We start from the raw sequence: 26,148 nt of genomic DNA, 5'->3' as shown, positions 1-26,148 counted from the left end.
GAGGGGTGCATCCGTACATGACATGTGCACCTATGTCACAGATTATAAAAATGAAATGTGCATGGTCAGGTGTGTCTGAAACAGAAGTGACCGCTGTGCCACTGTGAAGGTTTGCATGATGCCGTCATTTCAAGATAGTGCTTAATCATGCTGCTGGGTTTTTAAGTTTTAGAAATCTAACCAAAATGGTATTGGAGGCATGGCTGTGCATGGAGTTCCTGCAGCTGATTGCAGCGGAGTAGCATGGTGCAACAGATCCAATGCCCAAAGGCACCAGGGAGAAGGAAACCATTCCAGAAGACATGGCAGAAATACAGATGGTTTAGTAGCAAATCAAATTATACCCAAACAATTCTATAAACATTTAGTCCAGATTTTTTTTTTTTATGGGGGAGGGTACGAGAAGAGGTAGAAAGAAATTTGAAGTTTAGAGCAATAGTTTACTGAAGAACATTACTATAGAGAGCTAGTTACAACTCGTTTGAAATATGTGAATGAGAATGTTTTCTTTTTTTTTTTCTGATGGAAAATAACACTTTTCAGTTTTCTGTATTTTAGACAATACTGTATGGTTGGTGTTTTCACTTAGCTCTCATTAACTGCCAGGTAGGCAGGACCTAAAAGAACAGGAACCCCAATTAGAAGAATTAATGGCCATGCAGCAAGCTTTGAGATTAAGAGAACTTTACATTGTATTGTATTGGAATGAGTCCTGCCATAGCCATAAATTCTTACTTTCATTGGCAAAATCAGCTAACTACAATGCTGATGCATCGTAGGAGGGTTGCTGTCTTTTCAGACAAGCTATTTCAAAAGAAGTTTTATTATTAAAGAACCTGCCACATGCTACTTCCTTAACATTTCCTTTTTTGGGGAAAGTCCTGCAGTGTGATTCTTTGCTTGTCTTCATCAGCATAATGCAAAATTCTCACTTTCCAATAAATATTTTTTTTTCTCCTTAGAAAAAATATTACAAAGAGCATTGCAGTATTTGTTGGACAGTTTGTCTCCTGCCCTGTAGTATTGTCCATGGACTGAGGCTGCGGGGACATTTTGTTTGGTTTTAATACAAACAAACAGCAACTGCTGATGCCCTTTGTTTATAAAGGATTAAAAATATAAAGGAGTCTTTATTGTTTAAAGCTTCAATACTACTGGTTTGAGTTGCTTCACTGTAAAGGCTTCTGCATTTTTGAGAAGGCAAATGACCAGAGTCCCTTGACTGAACAGTGGAAGGAGGAGGCATGGATATCTAGGTGGCCTGGAAGAACTTTCAGCAACTGGCCACCTATTGCTTGGATAGCTATTAGAAGACAGGCACGGGGCGGTCAGAGGCTAAGTTGCTCTTTTCAGTACGGGTATCCATGGTGGTAACTTCCATGGTGCCGGTAGTCATCTTGATAACCTTCCTGGTATCCCTGGTGATAGCTATGGTAACCATACCCACCATACTCGTCGTCTGGGCACTGCATGCCGAGCGATTGCTGAATTGTCATCTCCTGTCGCCGAAGCTGCATGGAGTCGATCAGGTCGTACACGATTGCCATGGACCACATTGGAGAAGGATACCAGGATTTGACGTTCCCATCCTTCCCGACTAGAAGCATAGAGAAATATTCTGGGCTAATTTGGAAGTAATTTCGGATGTCTTTCACCAAATTAGCTGGAATGTCTTCTCGGTCTACAGTAGAGCTTCCTAAAAAAGGGATTACATAAAACAGTGTTGACATTTTGGTTAGGCAACAGTGATGCTTTTTAGTAGCTCAGTGAATTTGCAGTGGTGAGATAGGATACAGTCCAATAGCTGGCAATGTAAGATTCTTATTTGCAGCTTAGGATTTCCTGGTTCTGAAACATAAGGCTGCTGCACAGAAACCAAAGCTGTATTTTTAACAGTTTTGTTAGGGTTAGTAAATTTGTCTTTTTCCTCTAGGCTGAAGCTGCTGTGGTGTGGCACACCTTTTCCTCACCCAACACGCTTGTATATCTTTGAATCCCATGTGGCTTGAGTCCCAGTTCATGTATGCAGAAGGCATACGTCAAAAACAGTCACGCTGAAAGAAACCATGGGAATAGAAACGTGATTGTATGGAGAATTGCAGGATAAATTCTCTGAGTCATTTATGTTAGCATGGAGCTTCAGTCTTGAACTGGAATTATGTGTGAATTATGGGATGTGGCAGATGCCATGCCCACTTTAAAAACATGTGTTCTGGTGTAGATTTGGTAAACTCTGGGCTTTTAAACATGAAGCAGGTAGAAAGTATAAGACAATTAGAATCAGTGGACACCTATGAAAGAAACCTGAGAAAGTTGGCTTAGTAGCAAGTCTCTTATGAAGTGGCTTTGTGCTTACAAACTTGTTGAGGGTCCCCAAAGGAGGTCAGCAATCAGATAGCTAAAAGTAGTTTGGCTGTGTATCAGCAATGCAGATTTCCAGAAGACTTCAAAAGAATCTTTGATAATATGGTTGGAAGGCAGAAACAAGGTAGGAATAATGTATAATCATTTTCTGCTATGGAGGGAGGTAACCAGTGAAGTTCATAGTTGCATGTGCTGGGACTAGTGCTGTTCTAAAAGAGAGCAGGGTTATGAAAGGCAGTTCCTTGAAAGGCTTGCTCACTGCTCACTAATTGCCAAAAGCCAAAACAGATATTAGAAACTATAAGGAAAATAATACAAAAAAGAAGAGAGACTATCATTAAAACGTATTGCTTGTGTCCATCTTGAACACTGCACACAATTCTGATTCTCTAACCTCGAATAACTGGGAAAAAAAAATCAAAGAAAGGCAGTAAGGATAATCATAGGCTTGGATATACTGTATGAGAAAGGACCAAGTCAGTCAAGACTCTAGTCCGTAAAACAAACAGGCTGGGTGAAGGTCTACAGAACTGTGAATGCCACTGCAGAGAGGGTCATGTTCATTTCAAATAAAAGGTGCCTTGCACATCTGCAGAGCTTTTGCAGGTAGGTGTAGGTGGTATTCAAAGGGAGAATTCAAAGGTGAATTCAAAGGGAGGTTAGGAAAGTACATTGATGAGATGGGGGGGAAGGGGTTGCTTAGCATGTAGGACTAAGATCATGAAGTTTTTTAGTGAAAAGTAAATGAATACAAAGGTGTTGAAGAAAGAAGTATCATATCTGCTTTCTCTATTCTTACTCTTTCTTAGGCCTGGACTTGTATCTGTATGGGGCTAGGAGGACTGAGATGCTTTCATGTACAGCACTGTGAAAATAGCAATGGAATGAATAAGTTGCTTCTTGTCCTCATATCTTCACTGATAGGTAGTCGTTGGGATTAGGTAGTAGAGGAAACCATTGCCTTTGAAATGTACCCTGAAATTGTCCTGACAGAGGGTTCTCCTAAGAATAGCCGCCTGAATTAGCCTGCTGGGATGCAAACACATAGGAAGATTAACGATGGACCCATAAATGAGAATGTGTTAGGTATATGTTCTATAAGCTCTGAGAGCTCATGATCATGAACATGATCAAATGTTTGTGCATGAACGTTTCTTTGTCATTAACAGCAGTGCAGGCAGAAGATTATACCTGTGATTGTATGTTTAGGTAAGACAAAGATATGAGATGCTTTCCAGATCATCTTTGGGCTTTTCTATTCTGAAAATATTCTATATAATATTTAGCACAGTTGTGCCAAGAAAGCTTGTTTGCTTGTGTGCCTTCTTTGTTGTTTGTTTGTTTCGGGAAAAAAAGAAAAAAAAATGTAATCCTAGTCATATCCATCCCTCTAAAGAAATCACAGCAAAAAAAAACACACTCAAAGAGCATAATGCTCTTCATGGGTCATACTGAAGAAACTGGAAACGGTCACTTACCATTAATTGGATACAACTCTAAGACACCGCCAATATCTTCTCCAACTCCTAGCAATTTGAGGATAGTTATATGCCGTAGACCTGTGGAGGAAATTAAGGAGATACTGAGTGAGACCCAATCTTTATGCACATTCTTGGGCAGATTTCAGTTTAATCAGCCAGGTTTATGCTTGCTGAATTAGGAGCCAGTCTCAGCAGTCCTCCATGAAAAAGAGTTGCTCATCCCAAGGACAACAGCACTTGATGTCGTTCAGTACCATAGGGATACAAACATTAGACATACAAGTAAACTGCAGCAGCCACCCCCAAATTCAGAATGTCTCGGCACTGTTTTGTTCACCGGTGAAGTTCTTACTTGTCATCCACACTGCAGGAAAGTACTTAGAGGCAATATAATCACCACAGATCACTGCAGTGAATGGCTTAGGACAGGCATTCGCTTCTTTTATTTGTTCTGAGCAAGGCTTGGATTGCTGCCTCTGCTTTGAAGACTTAAGGGACTGTAGAAGCTGCTCATGAAGTAAGAGTCTATATGATCTACAAAGTCTTCTGTAACTGTTTTTACAACTTGGAGATAAGATGCTTAGAAACATCACTTGGTTAAGAAAAACCATTGAGAACAAACGCTTCAGCAACTCACTGGATCTCTTTCAGGCTGTCCTTAGCAAAGGGCGGATGGAATTAACTGTTAATGTTATGTTCTGTTCTTCAGAAAGGATTTTACCGGTGGTCCATGACACAGTTTACATGGGTAGCTACTAAATCAGATGATGCTGAAACTTCAAATGGAAGCCAGGTGATTACGAATGAACAGACAGTGTAGCAGTAACACTGTGCAAACCCCTCTTAGGGCATAAGTGGAATGTGTTGAAGTAATGGCTTTGGGATAGGACGTTTCATTCTGTCTCTCCACTGACCGTGGAGCTAGATCTTAAGTACCTGGTTAGAGGGCTGGAAAGATTGTTACTGGGTTGAAGTAGCTTCCATTAAGATTTTTTACAGGTTTAAGAAATGGAGCAGGACAGAAAACAAACAAACAAACAAAAAAAACAACAACACGAAACAGCTGACATCCATGCATTTCCCTAGTACCTGACCTAGGTCTGAGATGGCTACCGGGATCTGCAAAGGATCTCAAAGCACTGCATCATTTATTTGTTCAGTAAGAAGATATGCAAGCTGAAGTGGTTGTGTCACTGATTTTCTGAACTGTAAGCCTGAAGAGAAGCTTCAGAGTGCTCACCTTTCTGCTTCACCCAAAGGATTCCAGGGAACACTTGGTTTAGCGGTGTTAGCTGTCAGAGAGCACTGTGCTACCTGCTTAGCACAGTATTTTCCAGTTATATTTGGAGTAGCTACAGCAAACTTTCCAGTTGTCGGACTCCTCGGATTGTCTAGTGTCAGACTTGAGCAAAGGAATCCATCACATCACCAGAAAGGATGTGGTTTTGGGGAGCAAGAATATTATTTCCTTTGACTCACCAAAATTACAGGCCTGTCCGCTGAGAGCAGCGAGCTGCTGGGAGTAAGCCCAGTCCTCATCACTGGGAGCAGAAATCACCACAAGCCGCCTCCTCCAGCGGAACCTGGAAAGAGAAAGGAGGGCAACAGGGAACCATCACAACGCCTTCCTGTGCTGTGTGGGCTGAGGTATGTGAGATCTCTCGCAGCTTCTGAGTAACAGCTGGGTGGGAGATCTTCCCAGTTCCATCCATCACTGGGAGAGGATAAAGGCTGTTTGAAATTTTACAGCTCCAGTACTCAAAGCATCTGCAGTTTTTCTGCAGTTTGGCCAAACAAACACCACAAAGCTTCTGATCTTTGCTCTAAGCCACCTTCGGTAGATATAACACTGCTGAGAATTGTGTATTCAAGTGCAAAAAAGATTGCTGTAGAATTTCTCACTAGACACTTTAGCTTTTATGTCATTCGCTGCTCCTGGAACTGCTCAGTGATTTTGCAGTCCAAGGGTTGTCTGGGAATTAGGGTGTATCTTTATTTCAGACATAACTCATACTTCTGTGTAAATAGTCACTGACCTCTTTTTCTTCTTTACCACATTCACTCGAAATACCTTTAGTGTGTTTTTAAATCTAAGCTTGTTTACATATATGTGGCAGTATGAGCCTGTGAGTATATAAGGCATCCATAGGGCAATATTTTCCTTTAATCTGGGATGTCTCATCTAACCAAACTTGTGTGCTGAGTATCACCTTCACTCTCAAAGGAAAGTGATGCCACAGGGACACTTGAAGCCTTTAAAAATTCTAACTACAGAGTTATTTAATATTCTCCAAACAACCCCTTTTTTGAATCAAGGTACTTCTCCACTAAACCTAAATAAATCAGATTTATAGGAATTTGCAAAGCTGCGGGGATATTTTTATAGCAGGAAATGATGTTTTAAATGGATGCAGATGTTACCCTGTTACAATAATAGCCTGCCTTTCCACAGCACCAAATGAAGATCTCAAAATAAAGGCTAATGCAATGGATCAACACTGTTCCACTTGAGAGAAGCAGGAAATAAGGTGGGACTTGCTCAAAGTCATAGAATAAATTGCTGAAAGAGCAGAGGATGCTCCTGACTAATATTTTGTCTTGTTGACTGATTGATGATGCTTGTATTTTTATAATTAAAAAAGCAAATGCTTGAAAAAGCAAATTTTAATCTTGTCCAGGAGGAACAAGTAAGAAACATGGGCATGCGTATATGTGAATAGGAATGAGGAGCATTAAGAGTCATATATGTTATGTGAAGAAAAGACAGAAATTTTCTTATTATTTTGAAAGTATGTGAAAAAATCTTTGTGGTATTTTGTACAGCAAAAACACCTGTCTGTCTATAAACAAGGACTGAGACTGCAAACATTGGATCACATTTTGTCTAGGGCGTAAATCAGAATAATAATCAGAAAATATCAGAAAGATAATCTTGGACAAAGCTGGAATGAATCTTGCTGGGAATCTGGCCAGTTATCGTGGCTAGTGAAGTCCACCCGCTACTTGATGCCTATTTCACAGACAGCAGATGTATTCTGTGCGGTGGCAGTTCTGTTTATAGATGTACCACTCTGCATTTTTCCTGCCTGTTTTTCTAGCGTGTTTATTACCAGGGCTGTTTGCAAGCTAAGAAGGGTTTGGGAGCTGCCACTTCCCAGCATACAAGCCCTTTCTTGTGTTGGGCAGCTGTTTCCAAACTGTGGTTCTTCTTGGTGGTCTTGAAGATGAATCACTGAGACCTAAACAGGAGGTGGTGAGGCGGGTGGGGTACATCTTAAATGTTCTCTTTTCATTGAAGTGGCCATCGAATTTTAAAATGTTTATGAACCAACAACCTATTCATTTGCCTGTTGCTCCATTCACCCTCAAGTCGTACCACATCGTGCTGTCTCGATTATTTGCATAGCCAGCTGGCATTAAAAGTGTACCCCCCAAGGATTTTGATATTAGGTGAGGAGGATGCAGTAGTAGCAGGTAAAGCCTGCAGTGATGAGGTAGCCCAAATTTTATGTAAATTACCCTTTAACAGAGAGGGCCATAGCTGTACAGCTGTTCTTTGGATCTGAATCTTTCCACAGTCCAGACATGTTTATTTCCCAGTATTTAGGTTTCACAGGTAGAGCAGTAACACAGCATATAGAGACTGCATAAACAAAACTGTCTTGCTACAGAAGGCCTCAGACATTTTACAAGAGACATCTGCAAGACCTTTAATACTATATATGACTAATACTGGCAAAGACCAACTGTTATCTCAAGCTGGATAAGAAGGAAGTTACAGAGAATTAATTACTGATTCAAGCTCCATGGAAGGGATTAGAATGGGATTAATGTGATTGTCGTGGTTAATGGTTGAAATATCAACACTGTGCTTCATTCAAAACACTGAGCTGACATCTGTGAATTAATCCTTATTTGCCATTCTAATGCAAATCAGTGCTATTATCTCCATGTCATGGTGGGGGAAGCAAGATATAGAAAGTTAGCATCCAAAAAATGTGCAGTCAGTCAGGAAATACAATGTGCATACTGACTTCTAGTGCTCTGTGCAAGAGTGCATTGTGCTGTGGCTGCATCTCCGTACTTGCTTAATGCTGTTAATATGGAGAAATCTATATTAAAAATTGTAAAAGTAGTTGGATAGGTATTTTTCCAGTAAAACAGAAATTGGAACTAATAGCAGATAAGAGCAGAAGGTAATACCTGGATAAGAAGCTCTCAAGGGATTGCTTTTTATCTTCTTTGCAGACAATGCCCTCTTTTTTCTGTCTTTCCATGTCTTTAATTCTTGACTGGAAGGTGTCGATCAAATCAAACACGGACTTCATTGCTATGGGTACTTCATAGTATTGCTGTTAAGCAAGAAGAACAAATGGAGAAAGGATGCACAGAGTAGCAGTCATTTTGCATGTATCACACCACAGCAGGATATCCCCATTTACAAACAGGTAACAAGGCCTAGAACACGTTATAAATCATGGAAATACTCTTATTTTAGCAGTCAGACTCTTCTTTGAAAGTGACATATTGTGAGTACTTGTCCAATGTGATAAGGGCAGGCCATTGCAGGCAACAAATTGTCAATATATTCTTTTGTAGGGCCCTTCAACTAGAGCATTGTCCATATACAATATGTTGTCATCTTGTTGAGCAACCATGCTGTTTTAGGACACCACATACTGCATTAAACCCCCATGCCAGAGACTCCTAGCCTGTCCTTGTGGTGTCGACTCACCATCCCAGCAGAAAACCACAAATCCTGAAATCTCTCATCTGCAGAACACAAAGGCAGCTGATTCCTGAAAATTTCTCTTACTGTCCTTTCTCTTGTCGCCCAGCGATGACAAAGTTCTGCATCACTCAGTTATGTGCCTGACATGCAAGCCTATAATTTCCTGTATTTTATTTTCATATTTTCTAACGCCTTTTCTTTCCAAAAGTCAAAACCCTCACCTTGACTTTCATGTCAGTGTCCGTCAGCACCATGAAGAAGTCATTGTAGGTCATCCCATACTCTTTCCTCAGCTCACTGATAAGCTGCTGATCCACAAGATCTTCATCTTCTATCACTTTCATAGGCTTTTCATTATCTTAATACAAAACAGGAGAAATAAAAATAGTCATGGAAGTGCACAGCATGCTGACTTCGATTTCACCTTGAAAGAAAGGGGGAGATTCATCTTCCAGAAGCCCTCTTCCCACTGCCCTGGCAAGAACTTCAAAACCACCACTATGGCACTGTGGCTTTTAGCTGCCAGGTTTTAATCCCAGTATTGTCAGAAAATCAGTTTTCCCTAGGGCATATGTGTTACAGCATTCAGCTTTTCTACTTTTGAAAAATGTTAGTTGCCTGCTCTTTTCTGGTAAGATGTTTTAGATGTATTTATACATTTATATGCATGTGTTAATCATTTCTCCAGCTCCTGAAATGCAGCCACTTCTGCAGTAGAAAATAGAAACTGTTTGACAGTTTAGGACAGAAGCTGGAAAGCACCACATCCAAATGAAACAGCATAGAGAATTTGGGTCAGTAAAATATAGTTAGAACAGCTTAAAGTTGGCCAGGACTCTTCCAGTCTTAAAAAATGATGGGATGTTTAGTGACTACAAGAAACCAGAAAATGTTTTATGTATCTTGAATACTGCAGCTCTAGCTCTTTAGGTCTCCACAAATACCCTGCTGTGGCACTCCTCCAACTGCTTGCCGATGTTAATTTCCCATTCTAGTATCCTAATGGGAAAAAACATAATTTTGACAATGATTTTGTATATACTCGTTGCTCTATCCTAAGAAAACATTCGGACAGGCTTGGAAAAAAAGCAGACTGTAATTTCATTTTGAAAATTACAGAGTTATTAAATCTCCAAGTTGTTCAGATGGATAAGAACCAAATATTTGAAAAGATTTTTAACTCAAAACTTTATGGCTCTTTTCCTATGCTTAACATGAAAATTCACTAATCTGATCACTCCAAAATTTCGCCCATTTCACCATTTTCAAATGATTTGCCATCATTTGGTGGCAAATGCCAAAAGAAATTCTCAGTATATATTTGTAAAGTTAGAGCTGTGTGACATATGACAGAGATTTGAAACGTGTACAAGACAAGCCTGTGGAGGTAATGAGGTTCCTTACTTCCCTTAGAGTGCATTAGGGCCAAGTCCTGAAAGCCTCCATGTCGTCAGCTCAGCACCCAGCACAGCACTGTACAACTGTGACAGTGCTGGAACTGGCCTCTGTATGAAACTGTGTGCCTGGTAAGCTAAAGCCAGGCTAAGTCACACAAAAAGTGAAATGAAGCACCCTGTCACCCGGGGGCCAGAGAGCTGTCTGCAAATGTTACTTGTTTATGCCCTGTGACAGCTCTGGGTTATAAATATTCATATCCACACTTAACAATCCCAGCCCTGGCGTAAGTGACCTGCCTGAAGTCAAACAGAGACACCACAGCCGGTCAAGAGCTGGGATCCAGAGGCCCAACTTTCCCATCCCCTGCCCCACCATTATTCACCAGCAAACAGACATCTGAGTTGAGCATACAGCAGCAGAAAATACTTTTTCAAGAACATATGTATATTTTGACAATATTTGACTCATTAAACAATAGGGACTTTTAAGCTATTTTCTAAACATCCACAGCCCCAGGAGCATATTGATCTGATCCAAGTTTTGCAATAGGTCTAATCTGTGTAAGAGGCTGGATGGAGCTTCTGAATTACATCTTTGGGAAGACGTCCAAAGCAGAAACTGCCCTTTAGGTTTCATACCTTGGACCCGCTTCTTACAGAAAAATGAAACAAAACAGCAAATGTTGCAATTTGGTTATAGTAAGTAATCATGCTGTAGGCATAATTTATATGGTTGTGCATGGGTTTATGTACCTCAGTTGAAAGTTTTGTAAAGAATTACAGGCAGTGTTGTAAATCCCACATTAGATGTGTTGCTGGATGTGCTAATTGGTTATTCAGTTTTTAAAATATCTGTAAATCATGCATCAATGCTTCATAAACAAGATTTACATCTTACTTGAATCAAGCATGACTATTACAACATAGACTAAAATTCATATTAATGCCTGCAATTTTCTCCCAAAGCAGAATCAGGGTTATCCAATTGGCCTGTATGGAGGTAGAATAATGTAAGAGGAATTAGCGTGAAACACGATGAAAAACAACTGTGGTGCAGTACTTTACACAAACTGACCCATGGCATTATTCTGCTTTAAACACTGGAGATATCAACATGAAGACAGCACTCAAGTTGCACTGTTGGGAGATTGTCTTTCAACACAGTGTAAAGAAAATTAAATTACAAGAATGACAGAGAAAAATGTTTTTTGGGAAAAAAGCCACAAGGACTGGCTTGCCTTGCAAACTTGGAAGTGATTTCTGGGGAGGAAAAAAAGAAATTAAACTAGAAAATCTAATATTTTTCCAATTAATTACTTGTCCCCATCCTTCACTGTCATAAAGGATGTGGGGTCAGCCTAAGTAACAACAGGGTTGGGACTGCCTGATACCACCTGCAAAATCTTCTCTGCTGTTTCTGGAAATGTCCCTGAAAGAGTAGAAATTTTTCTCTGTACATCTTCAGCAGCTAGACATGGGAAGATGAGTTACTCTTTACAAAAAAGTTCAAATGAGGTTGCAGATTCAGCAATTTGTCGTGGCAGTGCAGTGGTCTAATAGGCTGGGTGCTGGCTTTGGTTATGGGGTGGGTGTGTTCTAGCCTGGGGCTGCTGTTTAGTTCACTAAAACCCAGTTCCCAGGAGCTGGGGAAAGAGACCAAAAGGACGATTTGGGGTGAAGAGAACTCTGCACTGAGTTCTCAGCTTTTCTGTCATTCCAGTGGGGAACTGGGAGATGCTCTTTGGCTTCAGGATGAGCTGATCTAGGCCAAACAGTGTTAATAAGCTCTTTCATTAACTGTTTCTAAATGTATTTGAAATTTCAGGTGGAAAGTCTTTTCTGGGGGTCTAGAAAGGTGTTTGCATTAATTAAACTTTTTTAAAAGTTCATGATCAGGCATTCTCAGCAAAAATGTAAGGTGAGTTTTCATGTAAAGTTTAACTTATACCCTGCTGTCTCCTGCTTTTCTTTAACAAGTTAATTCCTCCTATGAGATTTCCTGTTACACACGTTTGTGTGGTTTGGGGAAAGTTTGGGTGTAAGTTAAGTTTGGAACAGGCTGAAAGGGCCTGTCACTCTGACATGGTCTATGACAGAGGGCATGCCTGTTTATTAGCCAGCCTGGAGCTATATATAAACCTAAAAAGTCCACGGACAGACAGCTTGGTCTAGGTACACAAAAAGTGACCTTGAGAAACCTTGGCCTGATGTGGAAAATCCTGTGCCACTCCAGATTTGTCAAGGGGGTGCACGAACAGACGTTCTGGCTGGATATGTGACTCCCTGTTGTTCAGGGACACAAGTCTGCTGCTCTCCAATTAGGTCCCCTCTGAGATGTTGGAGGCATGGCTGGAAGCCAGGCATAGTTCGGTAATTTTCTGGCTGGTCATATGCCAGACCTGAAATACCCCGAGAGAGACGGTTGATGGGAGCATCATGTGGTCCTGAGCTTTTCATTTCATCTCAAATCTCTTCCCAAGGTCTGGTAAAACCAAACAAACTTCCAGAGGAAAGATGTGGCGAATTATAAGCAAAGTGAGTAGTTCTCATACTATTCCTTTGCTGTGGTCCAGCAAAGCACTTAAGCTGGTATTAACCATTAGATGTAGACAGCAATAGGACTGTTTACATGCTTCAAGAGATACCTAAGCTTAAGTGCTTTGCTGGACTTGGACCTGCAGTCTTTGTCCAAACCCCACCATAATTAAAAGAAAAGCTCTTGCTGGTTTTGGTGGGTGTTCCCCCAGGACCTGAGCACCGACACCAGTTGTTTTCAAAGACATCTACCTAAGATCTTCGGGTAGATTCAGGTAATCTTAGATGGATTTTCATCTACCTACGAGAGGTAGATGCTCTGTGCCATCTGTAGATACGGGAACATCCGTGTAAAGAAAGCAGTAGTAGAGAAGTCTGAATGAGCTACTTTGCAAGACCTGCATACTCTGATTTACAGTGTCTCCAGAGGTTAACCTCTTTGGGACAGGCAGCAATTAGCAGTCACACCCATGGGTGTCTTGCTTTACAGGTAAAGAGAGGCTGTAGGAATTAAAATGCTAAACAATTAAATGGTAAATATTCAGGTATGCTGGTGCAAATTTGTAAGGTTGTACGTACCTAGAGACTATGGCTGAAATCTCCTACCTCTTTACTAGCAAAAGAGGGAAAATGTGCCTGGGCCTCTCCTGTGGTGGAGAATACTCACTCTGTGAACCTCTCACAATCAGCTGTTAGGCCTAGAGAAGCTGATCCCGGGCAGGAAAAGAACTCACTGCACGGGGTCTACCTAGCACACTTCTCTCTCTGTCCTGCGTTTAGTGTGCCTCCACAAAATTCATATTTTTCCACCTCTTTGTAAGGAGAGAAAAGGCATAAGAAAATGTTACATGGCAGGATAGGGAGGTAACAATACTGAAATTCAAAATAGGATTAGCTTGGGCCATTCTGAATATAATCTCAAACGTTTCCCTTCAGCCTCTTCTGTCACCAGCCTCCTCTCCTTCGTGACAATAGCCAGTTTCTTTAAACAGTGTTTAAAACATGCTAGCAAGTATGTTTACTTTATAGGCCACCCATGTCAAACATACTGCAAAAACCAATGGTGGAGTTGTGTTAGGACAGCCATTCAGTTAGTGAGGTTGGTATTGAAGTTATTGGTAGAACTGAGCCTAACTTCCACCTTCTGTCCCATGCCCTCGTCACATTTTTAGGCCTTTTCACTGTTTGACTGTTCTACTGTTTTTATAAATTCCCACAAAGAAAGCTGGAGGTGCTCAAGTTACAGCACTGGAAGCCCAAGCATGGAAAATACCAGAGGCACTTACGTAAATATGAAGTGGGGGTAGTCAGCATGGAAGAGGAAGAATGGGTTTGAAAGTGCTGCTATACCACAACAAATAGTCTTGCTTAGATCTTGACCCAAGATGGGGAAATTTCTCCCTTTGCTATCTGCTATTGTGCCCACAAGGTGGAAAGAAATTAATAAAAAAAAGACGGAACCTAGCTGGAAGTGGTCAATTTTCATGCTGCTGTTGTTCATGGTGCCAAAGATTGTAATGACTGAGATTTTCCTCGTTGCCATCTTGCAGAAGCTCTCCAGGTATTCATCTCGCTGCTGAACATACATGTTGTTGTCCGCCTTGGGAGTTGTGATCAGCTGGTTGGTGGCAGAGAAAAAAGAGCTTGTTTAATATAAGGAATGAAACAGGTGACTATTTCACTGAAGGAGAACTAGTCGCTGCCTGCAAACTGGGATTTGTTTTCCATGGAGCCGCTGGCTGCTCTGTAGCTTTATTTTGCTTGTGTTTGCAGTGTACATTTTGGCCCAGGCCTGTCCCAAAGGTGTGCAGGCAGTCACTGGAGAGCCATAGGAAGCATGGCCAGCTAGTGGCACTGGCTCACCTGTGTCTTCACAATACTGGTAGAGGAAATGGCACTGGGTTTTACAGAAAACAGTGTACCCTCCCATTATCCCTTGCCTTGTCAGGGCTTCAGAGGTGCAACAAATCTAGGATTCCCCCAACTCATTCACAGTGGGAGTTTCTTGTGGCTACTTTGGCTATCACAGTGGAAATACAACTAGGGCTTCATGAATACTTATATAACTCTATAGTACTCTATTCATTTCAGTCTCCTACCTAAATATCCTAACTTGCATTAGTGAACTGCAATCAAGTGCCTGCTACCAATTCTCCAAACACAAAGGGAGTTGGAATCTGAATTTTATGGTTTTGGGTCATAAATAATCAGCAGAATCCTTCAATTGCAAACTTATGATTCAGTCTGTATCAGGTGCAGTTGTCTCCTAGCTACCCTCTTAAGTTTGTAGTGCCTGAAGGCTAATTTTTATGACACACTCATTATAAACCCAGTTCATCAATGGACTGAAATGTAGGCAGCATTTATGGGCTTAAAAGATCTGACTCTAGTTTACAGAAAGGCCCCCTGCCATAGCTATAGCACTGGGACATGAGAGTGAACAAGAATTGGGCACAAAGAAGATTTGATTTCTGGGCCATAGCACGTAATACATTGCATTTAAATTGCACAGAAATACTTCAAATAAACAAAGGATTGTGAAAAAGATTTGAGGACTGAGATTAAAACCAGAGTATTGGTTTGTATTGTCCGCTTAGTTTCAGTGGTCGTAAGCACATAGTGAAGTCTGAAGTAGAGCTGCTTTATCAAGCCTTGTAGAATAAAGCAGGGAACATTTAAGAGGCAAAGCAAATTTCATATCAAAGCTTTGTTGTAGGACTGTTTTAACCTGGGCAGTATATACATTTTATCTACCTGCACTTGCATGCGTGTGTGTATGTGCGTATGGGTGTATATATATGTGCAGGTATGTGTTATATTTAATCCATCAGCCTGCATTTCATCACCACAGAAAAATAAACAAAACCAAAGTCACTATGCCAAGACTTCTCAAAATAAGTAAGACTGCAACAGCAACAAAACAACGTAGAGGGGTGGGGCTGCAGGGCTCAAAGCCCATATGCTTTTTCAGGTTTTGTATCCGGGTCCTATATCTGTCATTAACTGAACTTAACCGGGATTAGCCTTCAAAACTCTAGGTGTTTGAAATGCACAATGAAATCTGTAGTCTGAAATCCACAGTGATGCATAGGGCTTAAAAGCATGTGTCTCTCCGAATTCTCTTGTACTGGGAGAGGACCAAAACACTGTCCTTAGGAGCTGGTCTCCTAAAGAGGCTGAAAGACAATAGTATAGTAATGCAACGGGGAATAGCTCAGGTAGAGGCACTTCTGGAGCACTGTGGGCTAATTCTTTAGCAGGGGAGTTTGAAGACTCATGAATGGCAAAAATCATCCAGCTGGAAGGACTTATCCTAAGGGAACTGAACAGCTTGATCAGAAGGGATGCAAATAGGCATGTATATGTATTTGAAGTATTGGAAAGCTCTTTGGAAGAGACAGCAGGCTTCAGCCACTGCTTTTACTGTTGATCAAATCAAACCTATCCTTCAAGAAACTTCAGGGCAAGCAGGCTGAGGGTCACACTAGATACTGGAGAAGTAAAGTGTAGCGTGGTATTATCATTTCTCCCCAGTGAGTTCTGGTCTGACAGCCTGAGATTGTGCAACTCTTCTCTTGGAGATCCAGCTGAGAGGTGGCCTAGTATCAGAAGGTTCAAATTTCAGACCAGCCTTTAACTTTCTAGGACTGTGTTGGTGTAATGAATTCACAGTCTGACATCTGTAAGCTCCGCTCTTGGCATATTTCATATTTGTTTTTATTTGTCATGATGCTGCACATATTCTTGGAAGCCACAACATTAAGATACATGGCTAAGATCCCAAACTTCCTTGCAGTTTTTCTCTCTCAGCTTTTGGTTTAGTTAACTATTGATTAACTTGTAACTAACAGGCAATATTTGCAAAATTCAGACAAGTTCAAATTTTTCAAATATATAGCTCTTCCCTCACAGCTGCTAGCTCTGCACAGCCCCTACAGCTGGCAGAATGGGGAAGGGAAGAAAAAATTCGGATTCCACTCAGGTTTGTTAATCATCAGCAGAATGATTAATTAAATTCCAGGAGTTGAAATCTTGGCTTGGCATCTTAGCTATTTGTATGGGAATATGGGGCATCAAAGTCAAAACTATGTTGTGACACTGACAGCTGGACAATAATTATCAAAGAGGCCAGCTTGCAGTGAAATAATTGCAAGAAAGCAGCTCCTATAATAATATTTTTAAATAACTATTTTTCAAAGTGTACCTTTCAGGGTATGTGCCATCTGCCAGGAAAAACATTTGTACTACAGCTAAAACTGTTTCCTGTCCCAGGTGAAGTGTTTTTTTAGATAAGTAGTTGGAAAAACATACAACACTCTTAAACCCTGGGAGAAGTAACTCCAGACCATGCTGAGTTTCTGAGACTTGAAAGCTTACCATCGAGTTATAGTTTAATAAAAACAGCAGGGGGGGAAAAAATAAGGTTTGTATGGGATCTCCGAAGATATCTAGGGGATGTGAATGCCAAATTCCCATGAGAAATAATGGGAAATGTAGCAATCCTACCTCAGGGCATCTGCTCATATGCCTTTGTGCATATTCTCCATCAGCCGTGCGCTTGTACTGCCAAGTGCACGTGGCTCGCTTCCAGTTTTAGGACACCAGCACCAATACAAACCAGGTGTGCCAGCTGGCAGGGTGCGCTGAGCGCTGAAATGTGGTAACATTGGCCAGTACCCCAAAGCGATGAGTGGATGTAATCCACGCTGGACCTCCGTTTCATCGATTATAACTGTACAGATCCCGACACCCACATATCCATTGGAAACCAAATAATCTGGTGGCTATATGGTGGCCTATGGGAAGAGGCTGGGAAAAGGTTTTAGCCTAATTCCTGTCTGAAATATGTTCATACTGTACATAGGATTTCCAACAGGAGGCCACAAAAGCTTCTCTGTTGGAAATGATCTTCCAGGTCTAGAGATTTGACTTCTTAGGCTCAACTAAAAAGAATAATACGAAAGCACCGTAAACTTTTTGTTCCTCGTTTTCCTACTAGGAGGGAGACATGACTTCATTTATGAAATAAGATTCAGATGAACAAGTTACTTACAATGAGCCGCCTTTTGCCTTCAAAATACTCCAGGAGGTCGGTCACTGATTTCCTGGGAGGCTGTAAGAAAGGCTTCTTGTTGGGCTTGGGGAAATCCTCATTCTCTGTCCTGCTCCCCTTCTTGCTTTTCTTGCTGCGGTCTTTGTCCTGCTTGCTCTTTTTCTCAGCTTTGTCCTTCCTGGACTGCTTCTCACTCTTCTGCAGCTTGTCCTTCTTCTTCTTCTTCTCGGGTTTATCCATTCGCTCGTGCTTCTTTGACTCTTTTCCTTTCTTTGAAGGAACGTTGCCCACTGCAATCTCCTCTTCTAAATGCGGACTAGCAGGCTTGCTGGGGTCATATTTATCTTCATATTCATTGCTCAGTATCTTCTCCTGGGCCTTCTTCTTTGGCGGTTTAGTCTTGGTTGGCTTGTGTTGCCCTGGGGTGATGTTCAGGTCCCTGTGGTTGTAGTCCTTCCTGTCCGTTCGGTTATCTTTAAACCGACTCATGCTTGCCTTCGTGTAGTGCACCGCGGGGGCCGTAGGGACTTCTGTGAAGCTCTCCTGCCGGCCACCTTTGCTTGGTTTCCGCGTGGCCACCGGCTGTTTCTGCCGGTCCCTGCGGTTTCCCTTCCACACGGGCGAGTAGAAGTCCTCAGAGGCCGCGACGCGCGGCGTGGTGCTCTCGGGGGCCGCCGGCGGCCTGTGGTACTCCGTGGTCGTATGCGACTTCGTGGTCCATGTCCTCTGCGTGGTGGGGAGAGGGGTGGTGGTCGTCGTAGGCCTGCTCGCCGTTGTCACTGCGCGGGTGGTGGCCCTGGTGGTGGTGGTGGTGGTAGGGAGGGTGGTGGTCCTTACTGTGGGCAGAGGAGTAGCCACAGTGGTCGTCATCGGTTTCCTCAGGGTTTTGGTCCTGGTCGGCTGGTTGTTGCTCCTCCTGGGCTCCTCCTTCCTTGCTGGCACCTGGACATGTCCACCGCCAGGGGTAGGTTGGGTGCTGCCCCCGTTATTGCCTTCCTCAACCACCTGGCCCTCCACCCCAGCCGCTTTGCAAGTCTGTATGAAGCCCTTCTGCCTCAGCTTCTCAATTTTTCTGATGGGGTTCTGGTCAATGACTTCATACATGGCCTCTAGCCTGACTGGATAAGGGTACCTTTCCTCCACCTGCAGCGTTTTCTTCAACAGCACCATGCCAAACTTCCCCTTTTCCAGTTTCAGGAAGCTCATGAGCTTGGGGATGAGGGCAGGATCCAGTGGCTGTTCCAGGATTTTTCCTTCGTTGGTTATCCTCCTGACTTTCCCCCCTTCTTCCCCTTCTTCGTGGAACAGCACAATCTGCTGGATGTGCCTCTCGGCCAGTTCGCAGTAGACATCATTTTTCAGCAGGCTCATCATGAGCCGGTAGTAGCCTTCTGAGGCGTGGGGGGCAGAAATCACCCACACCCGATTTTTCCCAGCAAAGCTGGCCAGGACATTGGGGGAACTTGACCCCGAGGGGAAGCGTGCCACCCGTGACTGTGCGGCAGGAGACACCCCTTCGTCCTTAATCATCTCGGATTTGGAGTATTTGGCCGCGGCTGTGAGTCTCTGTATCCGTCTTGTCCTGGTGCCCATGCCCCTGGGGTGGGAACGGGCTTCCTCCTTCAGGAGACCGGCAGGTGCCTTCGGAGCTGCTGAAGAATCCCTCTTGGTGACGGGGTGTTGGGGATTCGGGCTCAGGTTCCTCGGGGATGCTGCAGACCTTCTCAGGAGGCTGCTCGGAGCCCTGTAAGGCAGAGGCGCTTTCCTCGCTCCATGGCTCCCTCTCTCTGCTAGCCTCCCCGTCTCCTCAGAGCCACACACTAGCCACGCTGCCCACAGCAGGGCCAAGCTGAGAGCTGGCCTCCAGTTCATTGTGCAATCCGCTTGCGGGGAGGAGGAGGAGAAAAAGTTAGATGTTAACAGGATGATGAGATCTCACACAAGTGATTAAAACAAAACAACGGCCACAAAGCAGAGGCTGGGTAGTTTCAGTGATTTAAGGGGGCTGGTTACACCTCAGCCCTGCCCTGGTGGTTTTACAGTTTACAGGTTGTTTGGGGGAAAGCACAAAATGGATCATTTTATGCAAAATGAGATCATCCGTCTGTAACATGACTCTGTCCAAAAGGACACCGTGCTCCACATCCTTCTTTCTCTCTCTCACACTCACATACACACACGCAAGCACACACACAGAGAAAGGAAGGGTCCAGTACACAGAGGAGAAAGCCAAGAGTTTGACTGGAGACTTACACTCCCAGGGAACTTCCCCTTCCCGAGATGAGGTTTCACGTCTTTTTCCTTTAAAAGGAGAGCAATGCCATACAGCTTTGCTGCTGCTCGGTGATTTATCCTTACGCAGCCCAGCAGGTCCCCGAGCTCATCCGTCTACTCGCGTATCTTTTCACTTTTCTTTTCTTCTTCACCTTCTCGACAAGTGGGACGAGGTGAGTGGAAGTCTCCTTTGGGATCTCTGCTCCTCCATTTACCTGCAGGTCTGGCTGCTTTCTGTGCCGGTTACCCGCACAGGCAGAGATTTCATTTAAGGAAAGGGAACTCCCAGCTGCTCCGAGTCCCTCTCTTTTAAACTTCCCCAAGCCTCCTTCGCTTCCTCAGTCCAGTTTAGCTCCTTTGTTTCCAGCGAGGAAAGCACCAGCATTAATATATTTTCCAGGCTGAAGAAAAACACAGGAATGTGATGTTCGAAAAAAAAAAAAAAGGACGCTTCCCGTTCCCCTTTCTCCACACTCAGACAAAAGCAAGTTGTAAAACTCTCGTCTTTTCTTCTCCTTCCCTTCTTGGCTGGCTACGGTCCCAGAAATGTCAGGGGAACCCCAGCCCTGCACCGAACCAGCCTCAGACAACGGTGGCCACTGGAAATGGGGGAAACTTCACTCAGGATTTAACAGCTCAGCAGAACCCGCCTCCTCCCCACTCTGACACACGGAGGGAGGAGGAGGAGGAAGGCTCTGGGGGCTGAAACACTGCACAGCATCACAGAGCACTTCAGAGAGGGCGACTCCAGCCTTAACTCTTTCCTTCACGCCGCCCGGCTCCCTTGCGATCCCCGGTCGTATCTTTCCCCTTCCTCCCGTTAAACAGGCACTGGCTGAATAAAAACCAGCCCCGTGAGAAGCGCCTTTCCCCATCTGTGTCAGTAGCAGCTCTGGTGTTTAGGAGTTACTGCTTTTTAGCCCTATTGTTTCTGCCTCCTGCTCCCCTTTTCCCTGTTTGTTTGCTTTCTGGGAGTTCTCCAGTGGAACCCAATTTCGCTTCACTTTCCAGCCAATTTCTCTTTCAAGTTCTCATGTATCTCAGCGTAGTCCTTTCTACAAACAAATACGGCATGACTGCTTGTTCATGTGTAGTTTTTAAAGACATCAAGATATTTACTGTATTACAGCACTAAAATTAGTGTCACACGTATTTCCCGTGAACGTATGCTAGCACTAAAAAATAAAATAAATTGCAAAAATGCCCAAAGAGACATGGATACAGACAGGGTCATGTCCTCTGCTCTCCCTTCGTGGTGTAAATGACACCATTCTACTGAGCTGACGTAAACTGGCACGGCTGCGCTGCCAGCACCTGGTCTTTAGCCGATTCACACTGGCTTCAGCGTGCCGTGATCCCTAAGTGTAAAACACCTCTTAATGGTAGCTGGTGGATAACAACTGAAAACAACCAGGGTCTGAATACTACTTTTGTAATTTTTCAAGATTTCATTTATTTATAGAGATGCTGTTGCACGGCGTGGAGGTAAGGGAGGATGCTACACGCCTGCTCTCACATGAATATGAATGCAGAAAGGCTCAGCCCCTCCCAAAATATCATATCCTACATCAGCTAGGAAGGAGGAGAATTGTACCTCTCAGAAGCACCACAAAAATGGAGCTCTGTGGAGCAAGGGTGGGTAACATTTTCCACTTAAACTTCCATTAGTGGCAGGTCTGCTGGGTTATTAATCTTGACAAGGAAAAAAAACAGGCCTTTGAACACTACACGGTCTCATTGTGACTTTTTTAAAGAAAATAAATTCTAAGTCTGAATGAGGTTTTCATTTCAATGTTTCTTTCAGATTTACTACAAGGATTAAAAAAGTCGCCCCACAAAGCTGAAGCCAAATGCTTAATTTGGGGTAAATGATTTTTTTTTTTCACTAAGTTACCTCAGTTTTCTTGAGGTTGGTGATAGTTTGAAATCACACCGAGTTAAAACATCTTTTATCGGCATATGTTGAATGAAGCCAAGAAAAATGCATCCAGTGCATAAAAGTGAAGGAGAGATTTCCTTATTATCTCTGCTTTCTGTTCTGTCAAATTTTAGATACAGTCAAGAGTTTCTGTGAGAACTTTGTTTTGCTCTTGCAACCTGACTGCAAAGCGGCATGCCACCGACTCTCTTTTAAATATATCAGAAGGTGACAGATCACCAAAGATGATAGATTGTAAGGCAGCTGCAAATGAAGAACAATATCCTACCAGGCAGCTATTCTATAAGTGACATAAAGGTCAGAGTAGTTAAACCACTGGAAGTAAGCTTCTGGGTGTTATTGCAGCAAGGAAGAAGTCTGCCCATGTGTCAATGACAAGTTAGGAACTGGTGTATGGTATCAGTGAGGCTGTTACTGCCATGTACATCAAGCTTTTCAAAAGGATTACAAAGGGTTCAAAGCAATGTGACATCTGGATATTGTTGTCCGGGCTACAATATGATGCTATTCAACTGGAGGTGGGAAAAGTTTGGAGAAGGCACAGTCACACCTTGGGCATGATCTTCTCGTGCATACACAGGAAAGAGACTTTTGAAAGTAAATGGCTTTGTAATCCGGCAGAGGAAGGCTTAACCATATCCAATGATTAGGAATTAAATCTTAGCAAATGCATACTTGAAGTAATTGCAGTTACTGGTAGTGAACAGTGATCTCAGTTAAGCCCTGGGATAATTTCTCCAAGAATGTGGAGATTTTCTGCTGTTTAGGGTCTTCAAATCAAGCATCTGAGAGAGCTTCTTAGGAGGACTGGAAGACAAGGCAAAAGGATGGGATGAGATCCCTATGGACACATCTCCAAGGGAAATTTGAGAGCAAAATGACACCCACCTCTGAAGGGTGCAGCTCTCTGGAGGCTTGGGGAAATCTATTCTTTGTTTCACTGAATTGACACCAGCACTTTGAGAAAGATGGAACGCAAAACCTCACAGCCCTCAGAGTGGTTTTAATAGGGAAGTGAAAGCGAATGCTCTGTCCACAAAGGGAAAGTATTATCTGTTCAAGAATAACCGCATTGTGGGTCTTCCTATATTCTGCTTTAGGTACTGGAATTGAACATAAATCACGTGTGAAGGGGTGTGCACACAACTGCATTGTTGCAGCTGGTAAGGAGTTAACAGGGCAGTCAGCTACCTCCTGAATTAGGGTGCATTCTCAGTCCAGCAAAACCTGGAGAAAGAAGGAGAAGAGCAGCAAGAAGGAGGAGAGAGCCAGAGGAGTGACAAAGCTCTCCGTTGCAGTAGGCTTCCAGGCAGTCCTCCAGAGAGTGGAAGAGAAATTGCTGCCATGGAAGGTGAAAGGAGGGAAGGGGCTGGGAGGCAGATCTGCAGGTGGAGGGTCCCCAGTGATGCCAGTGGGGGTGGCTGGGGCACAGAGAAGTGAGTCTGAATCCTTCGAAGCAGGCGTTGCTCCTCAAGCAAGGGACAGGTTTCTTGAACTCTGCTGGCTCCTCGCTTGCCTAAGGAGGGAGGAAGCTGTTATCAGGGATGTGACTGGGGTCGTAACCCAGCCAGCAGCTGGGGAAATAACAAGGAAGAGTGTAAGCAGAGGTCCCCAGGATGGAAGCAGGAAAGGGAGTCAATTCAGGGAGGCTTGAAAAAGCAGTGACCCATAATAAAAAGAGCAGTGCCTGGTCTGTCAGATCGGGCTCCTGAAATAGAAAGGCACTCTTGGTAAATAGGGTGGCCCCATTTGAATCTTCACTTTTTAAAGATCCGTTTTGCTGTGGAGTCCCCAGCAGCGTTGTTAGGAACTGACGCTGCAACGTGACACTTACAGCACAGACTTTAAAATTAAAGGCTTCAAACTGAGGCTCAGCCTCCCAAGGTACTGACAGAGTTGCAGCCCCATAGGTTTGGGCTCTGTTTGAGATGCAGTGAAGTTCTGATACCTGGGTATTATTATTGGCCTGTGCTCAAGGTGGCCTTGAGTTTAGCACCTCTCCGTGTCCGGTTTGCAGGGCTGCCTGGTGAGAGGAAAGCTCTCACATAGACCCATTTCTTGTTCTCCATCTGGTTGACATCTGGGATGGAAATGTCAGCCAGGAAGAACAAAACATCTTCTGGCCGGGAACGACACAAATCCTACCCCAAACTGACTGATGCAACGGGTGTTATGTATGCTGAGATGAAAATGCTCTGCACGAGAGCAAACGAATACAAAGATTGCCATCTGCCGGCCTTGCAAACCACATTACCTAATCCCAAACTGGTGGGATTCGTAGAGCCATCGCGGCGTGCTGCAGCTGTTTTCTCGGTGATGCAGCTGCTGACGTGTAGGATTCGGTCAGTCACAGATGCAGTTGTCTCCTTCTTTCTTGGGCTGAGCAGGACAAGGAGACTTGGTGAGCTCTAATCCATGAGTGGGGCCAACTTCCCTCTCTTAGCGTATAACCCCAGAGGGAAGTTGTACTGCTGGCATCTCATGATGCTGAGGTTCAGGATTGTCCCAGGAGGTGCAGCTGCAGGGCTAAATGAATTCAGCCACAGCTGTGAACCCATCAGCTGCAAGGGCCAGGATTCTCATCCCACTTTTGCACCTCTGCACAACAGGACTTCACGCTAGCCTGGGTCTGAATGAACATTGATCTGTGCCACCTCATTTCTCCAGCATGCTTTCTTTTTCCTTCTCCCTTTCTTTGTCCAGGGAACTGCCAGCCCTCCTGCACAGAGGGAAAATTCTCACCTGGTGCTCGCTGCTCCTCTTTGTGGTGTGAAATAGATTTAAGCAGGCTGGAAGCTGGTGCTTATGCAAGTTCTCTCTTTGCACAAACACCAGGGCTTCAGCTCATGCAGAGATCCCAGGTCTGATCTCTTTGACAACTGTTTTGTCCAAATGCAATCACTTATGGCTGTGCACATGTGGAAGCAGATCAAGTAGGAATTGTTGTGCAATACATTCAGCTCCTCCACTTACCAGGGAAGGCTCAGCTCTCCTCTGCATGGGCAGAGGAAACTTCAATGAGATTCTGCCAGAAAGCAGAGCCCGCTGATTCAGAGGAGGTTTTGCCTCACATATTTGTGGGCCTCATTATCTAGCCTAAAATATTCTGGTTTATAAACTTCTTTCCTTGCACCCTGTAATTTAAATCCAAGATTTGTTTGGTTCTTTTTTTTTTTTTTAAAGACTTGTTTTGATTATAAAAATTGAAGGGGTAGGAGTGGAGGAGGATCCTGTTTAAAAACCAGGCTCGGCTACAGTTTAGCAACAGAAGAGCTTTCCAAAACAGGGCTGTGCTCAGTGATTACGTGTCAGAATGCTTTGTGGATGAATATAAAAATGACTAGTTACATGGCTGCATGTACATTTTTCTTCTGACATTTATTACTACCTAATGGAGAAGATTAAAATTCTCCAATGTTTTAAGTCAAATGATCCCTTAAACATATCCTGAAGTTTCACGTCCCTGGTGATTGTATGGCTTTACAGAGAGAAGGACAGGGAAGGCAAGGCAAGGCATCAAAATACAACAAGAATTTAGTGGTTCTGTCCCTTTGCTTCAGGTCAGACTGAAGACAGTTCAATCCTGAAAGTGACAGCTGGAGATGTTACCATTTCCAGCTAATGCACCACTCTTTTTGTCAGGCTGTTTATGCTCACTTGCAGGCTTTCATGGCTCTTTTCTTTTTTTTATTTGCTATGAGGAGCATTACACAATTTCACCTCTAGGGAATTCACTCTTTTTCCTTTATACGAGGAGTATCAGGCACTCCTGTGTCTAGCTCAGTGACACCCTGTGGCTCTCCTTCACCTCCTCTGGGCTGAACCAGATCTTCTCTTCAGGTACTTTGTAATCTTTCCTTGGGATGGGGGTACCCGTTGCAGCAGGCACTGTGACTATCAAGTGAGCAAGTGCTTCACAGGGGCCTGTAGACGGGGTCATAAAAATGGGGGAAAGGAGTACAAGTGGTTGGAAGCCAGGGCTCTTAATTTCTTTCCTTGAACTGGCATTGAGTGCTACTGTCTACTACCATCCATGGCCAGCCATGCAGGAGAAAAAGATGGGCCTTTTGAAGATGTAAAGTGAAAAGCTTGGAGAAGTCCTCTGAGAGACAGAGAGGAAATGGACAAGGATCTGCTCAAACTCAAATATTTAGAAAATGGAATCAAACGTTGTGGAATCATTTAGAGCAGGATGGACATCCACAGCCTCCTTTAAGAGGTTCATTTACTGTGAGAAGGCCCTGGATATGCATTTGGACTGGCGAACACAGTTCTTTCTGCTTCCTTGCATAATTTTATTTTCCTTCTGTGGCTGTGGAGGGGCAAAATCTCACCCGGGAGAAGGGTTGAATTGCTAATCTGCTTAATCTCAT

General features: G+C 43.4%; 1 protein-coding gene across 1 annotated transcript; it reads right to left on the bottom strand.

The window, feature by feature from the left end:
• Positions 1-303: 303 nt before the first annotated feature.
• CCDC80 (coiled-coil domain containing 80) lies at positions 304-20,648 on the bottom strand. The gene is made up of 8 exons (XM_005025839.6): positions 19,816-20,648; positions 17,563-19,445; positions 13,971-14,127; positions 8,799-8,935; positions 8,049-8,197; positions 5,325-5,428; positions 3,843-3,923; positions 304-1,696 (listed from the first exon to the last, which is right to left on the bottom strand). Exons 2-8 carry the CDS (start codon positions 19,432-19,434, stop codon positions 1,350-1,352), a joined length of 2,847 nt encoding a protein of 948 aa, XP_005025896.1. The 5' UTR covers positions 19,435-19,445; positions 19,816-20,648; the 3' UTR covers positions 304-1,349.
• Between the last annotated feature and the right edge of the window lie 5,500 nt (positions 20,649-26,148).

Source organism: Anas platyrhynchos, chromosome 1, assembly GCF_047663525.1.
Source record: "Anas platyrhynchos isolate ZD024472 breed Pekin duck chromosome 1, IASCAAS_PekinDuck_T2T, whole genome shotgun sequence".
Taxonomy (NCBI): Eukaryota; Metazoa; Chordata; class Aves; order Anseriformes; family Anatidae; genus Anas; species Anas platyrhynchos.
Note: the sequence above shows the minus strand (reverse complement) of the source record. Positions and strands in the feature narration are given on the sequence as shown.